The following is a 5,058-nucleotide window of genomic DNA, read 5'->3' on the forward strand; positions in this document are numbered from 1 at the left end:
TTTCATCTGGCAACAAATAGAAAAGCTGAAACTAGAACTCAAGTTTATTTTTTGTATTCTATATCATTTTATTTCACTGCAATGGAATCAGTTGACATTCACCAGGCCTCATAAAATTTTACCATCCAGTAATAATAGAGTGAGTCCAGTGTATTTCTGTTGGATTATGAAGTGGTACTGCTGACTGTTGTTTAGTAAATAAGAACTTAATGATTTAGCATATATAGCTTACAAGAGAGACTCTGGCTAACTGTTAATATGCTGTGTTCTGCATGACTAATGGGCTGGCTTAGTCTATGTTTACAAAGTCAAAGACAGGCTACAAGGTAAGCCTTGCACCACCGCCTGAAATTCAGGAAAGAATCAGAATGTACAGTAGCTAGTGCCAAGTTCCACTTCCCTCAATGAGAGAATTCAAGTCAAAGAAACCTTTTGTGATTTTAATTAAAAGAACCTGAATGTCTCCCCTACTTGCAGATCTCTTTTGAATTCTATTATGAATTGAAAATATTATATGAGAAATGCACACTCATAAGAAAGAACCAATGTAATTTCATCTGAAATAAAATGTCTAATTTTGATGACCATATCATTAAAAATACATGAGAATGTTAGAGGATTTAAACAGATTAGAGGGCCAGATTAGAAGGAAAATTTTATTTTAATTATTCACATATCATATTACACTTTAATTCTGTAACTAATACACTAAAAAGAATGTTATTTTATGAGATTTAAATGACTATATACAATATCATTAATTTGACTCTATGTATCTTTAAATTGGCATTTATAGAAATAAAACAAAATTTGGTCATTTGTATCATTTTCTTGAAAAGTGCCAAATGAGTTTGTTCGTATTATATTATATAATCAGGATTCTACCTAAACATTTACTGTAACACTAACTTAAAAAAGATAGTAAAATAATGAATCTCTTAGTTGTTATTTTCTTCCTGAGTAAGAGGAAAATAAGTAAAGTGGCCCAGTGTCATTTAAAGAGAAAATGGAGAGAAGAACCAATTTGTGGATCTGATGCTATTATTGAACAGGCTACATTGTTCTAAAATCTCAGAAACACACAAATAGATGTTTGAATAGATAAGAAAGATACAAATCATTACTAATAATGTTTAATATGAAAAGAAGTGACTATATGAACATAAAAGGGAGATTATGATCCCTAGAGTAAATGTGTTAGATTTGGTTTCTCGAGTTCAGTGGTTGCAAAGGAACAGGGGCTCGAAAACATGGTTCTCTAATCCCCTTCATTATACCTAGGAGTCAAATATGTTGCTGGTTTTAAAACTTCAATTTTTAATGGATCATCTGTATTCCAAATGATATTATGATTATTGGGAAATTTATGACATTATAATCTACCTTTATATGACTTGAATATTTACCACTCTAGAAGTAGCAATTTCAAAACAATAGTTTTTTGTTTGTTTGTTTTAATCCTCTAATATTTTAGCCACAATCCTGCTAGGTTTAGTGCAACCAGGCCTGAACTTATCACGAGAAGAGTTACAATTATACAACCCTCAGTATTGAAGGTAGAGGAAGACACAAACAAAAAACAAAGTTAAATATGTTATTTTATTTTTGTCTTATCTTAAAAGGTATGCATAGAGGTGATAGACACATATGATATTTTTGCTGAAGCTTAGCCAACTATGAATACATTTTTTAAAAATTTACCTAATGCCCTTTCATCAGCTGTCCACAATGTTGTCTACTGTTCTTCACCTTTCTTTTGTCTGTGTGATACCATATTTCCTTAGATTTCCTCCTGCTTCTCTGAATGTACTACTTCCTTCGTCTCCTTTGACGGATAATCCTCCTAAGCCTGAGCAATATGTTATTGATGCTCAGGCTCAGTCCTACTCCCCATCCTCCATTTTCTCATTCCATCCTGTCTCTACCTGGCCATTATTACTGACATGTATCAGTTCAATCATCATCAACATCATCTACATATCAGTTATGCTTCTACTCAAAGCTCTGAATCATATAGGCAAATATAGATATCTATTAGATGGCTTTAATAGTATGTCTCAAAGATATTTCAAACTAAATATATCTAAAACAAATTTCAATATTCATAGTATTCCCACTGCAAATTTGACCTTCATTCAACCTTTTCCAATATCTCTACTACCTTTACCATTTGTGCAAGTCAGAAAATTATGTTTTACCTGAACACTATTTGTATCACTCCTCAATCCACTAAAGAATCCTTTTTATTATACTTCCTAAATATCTCTCAACTCATTCTACTTCTATATCTTCATCAATACCATTCTAATCCTAGCTACCATGATTTTTTCTTGGATCACAGTAATCATCTCTTAACTGATCTCCCCATAGCTAATTGAGCCCCACTTCAAATCAATCTTCACACTTCAGTAAGAATAATCATTTGAAAATTCAATCCTCTTCATGTAATTGTTTTTGATAAAACATTTTAATAAATTTCCACTGTTCTTATCAAATCTTTTTCATGGCTTAAAAGGCCCTTCTTTTTCTAGTGTTTATATAATTCTTCCCTTCACCAAACTCATAATTCTTTACTCAATTACTGATTCATAATCTACTTTACACTTCAAATATATCAGTGCATTCAAAATTTTAAGATAGCATAAAGAAACATTTTCTTTTACAAATATTATACCCTGAAAGTATGCTCTGAAAACACTGCAGTTTTCAGGAGAATGTGTCTTAAGAAACTATATTCATCCAGATCACAGTGTTTAATTTTTGCCTTCTATAACGGGGTCCATAAAAAGACCTATCTCTGAAAACAAAGCCAAATTACTTCCAGGACTATTCAACTAATTTGAAAGGAACCAACAAGTTTGGACCAGCATGTTAAAAAGCACAACTGTAGATTACATTAGAAACAACTTATTTCCTTACACAAGTTTTGATTAAGTCACTTTACTTTTCCTTGATAGACTAATAAAGAAATAATGATGGAAAGCTTGGTCCTTCAAAATTCCAATCTATTTCATATATCAGTATCTGGAGCTTCAAAAATATCCCTTAGCTCTGACAGCTGCCACTTATAATTTTCCTGTTAACTGTAAGTTCTTTTAAGTATTTAAACCTTTAAAGGCTCATATATAGCTGTTCTGTGATGCCCAGCCTGCCTCCGGCAACAACATCAAGGCTAGGTTAATAGAAACTATCTACTTACCATATTGTAGGTGGCTCAGAACCTTCTATTTCTAAGTAATCATACTTTTCTTCCATTTGGAAATCAGTAAATATGAGAGAAATTGTGTCTCCAGGCTCTGCTACAATGGTCCAAGTGCAATCAGCATTGTTATGGTACTCATTAGGAAAACTAGGGCTTGATATGATGCCACTGGATCCTCTCATTGTTCCTCCACATGCATCTTCAGCTGTTAAAAAAAAAGACAGATGAGATGTTCAGTTATGTCATTAAGAGAAATGCAATTCTGTTAATATTTTTTTAAAAGAAATAGTCTAAATGTTGTGATATCTATGCATCTTATCAAAAAGACATTAAATAAAATGAGAAGTCTATGAAAAATTTTAAACATATTTATAAACTATATCTTGACAATTTTAAAACCATTGATTAACAATGAAAGTAAGTAAAAATTTACACTCCAATTAGATCTCAAACTACTAGAACCAAGGTTTTTTCACTGATTAGCTGATGAAGTGAGTAAAACAAAAGAAGCATCATTCTTAAGGGCTGTGGTAAAAAATACTTAATCAATTTGTGAATGTTTACAGTAGAGGTAAGCTTTATATTTATTTTTTTTAATGTAGGTAAGTACAAAATAAAGAAAAAATTAAAAGAGAATATAATATAGTTTTTTTCTTTTTTTAATATAGTTTTTTTTCAATAGGATGTTTCAAAAGCTATTTAAAATAATATCATCACATATCCAGAAAACTTTAATTAGAGAGAAATAATATAGTAACTAATATACCTTTGATAATATATTCGCTGTGACTTCATCAAACCATGTAAATATATCTTCTAGGTATTCATATGATACACATTATAAAGAAATTTTCTACAAACTTTATATTTGGCCCTGTGGTTTTCATTTTCAAACCATGGTCATAAATTCCCAATTCCCTACTTTTACCAATAATGTATGCTAACAAAGAAGTTACGTGACCAATTGTATTTAGTGTTAAAATAAAAGTTCTTTGTTTCATAAAGAAATCAAAGCAATAAAATGTCTTTTTATAAAAGTTTAGGCAAGTCAAGTTAAGAAATTGCTAGTTTACTTGTGCAATAGATTGTCTCAAGATTTATGTTGTTGTTTTGAGCCACTCGGAATTCTTCCAATTCAAGTCAAATGTTTGAAGAAAACTCTGGCTCGATAATGACCAATTATTATTTCAAGTAATGGCTTACAATCCATAACTTTAATTAGAGATGGGCAGCATCCTATTTAATTCCACAATGAGCAGGAAACAGCAAAATATTTTGGTGCTTAGGATAATTTTATTACTATATTGTATGAATCAAGTAATATTAACTCCTTTTTGCTCCATTCTTTATCTATTTAACTCCATGATTCATAAATTGAAAGCATAAATATATTACTCTTAAAAGATTTTTTACTTTCATCATAGACTAAATAAACATGAAAAATATTTATTTTCTTTCTATGACCTCCCTATTTTTTTAAGTTTGTTGAGTAACTGTAATGAACTAGCGGTCTTGTCTAGGCTATGAGACATATTACTATAATCTTCTGGCCAGAATACACAATGCCTTCCCTCAATACCTTAACTTCGGCCTCTGGTAAACATGTCTTGCTGTCTTCATCCCCAACCACTAATTACTTCTACTGCTTTTCTTCTCAGTACCAACACCAAGGTTGAGTACTGCTTTGGAAATAGAATGTCACAATATATATTCGTAATGTTACTGGCACACAACTATTCAAACCAGCTCTGTGAGCTCTTTATTTCCCTCTCTCTAGATAAAATCTCAGGTAGACACATGACATTTCAGCTCATACTCAGATTAAAGAAAAAAATTCTCCATCTTTTAATTCAAAA

General features: G+C 31.0%; 1 protein-coding gene across 1 annotated transcript in view; it reads right to left on the reverse strand.

The window, feature by feature from the left end:
* The window catches only part of CSMD3 (CUB and Sushi multiple domains 3), a 1,080,109-nt gene that overhangs the window by 776,504 nt on the left and 298,547 nt on the right, over nucleotides 1-5,058 (reverse strand). The window contains 1 exon segment of the mRNA XM_011360386.2: nucleotides 3,200-3,407. Coding sequence (XP_011358688.1) covers nucleotides 3,200-3,407 — 208 coding nt within the window.

Source organism: Pteropus vampyrus, unplaced genomic scaffold (genome assembly GCF_000151845.1).
Source record: "Pteropus vampyrus isolate Shadow unplaced genomic scaffold, Pvam_2.0 Scaffold54, whole genome shotgun sequence".
Taxonomy (NCBI): Eukaryota; Metazoa; Chordata; class Mammalia; order Chiroptera; family Pteropodidae; genus Pteropus; species Pteropus vampyrus.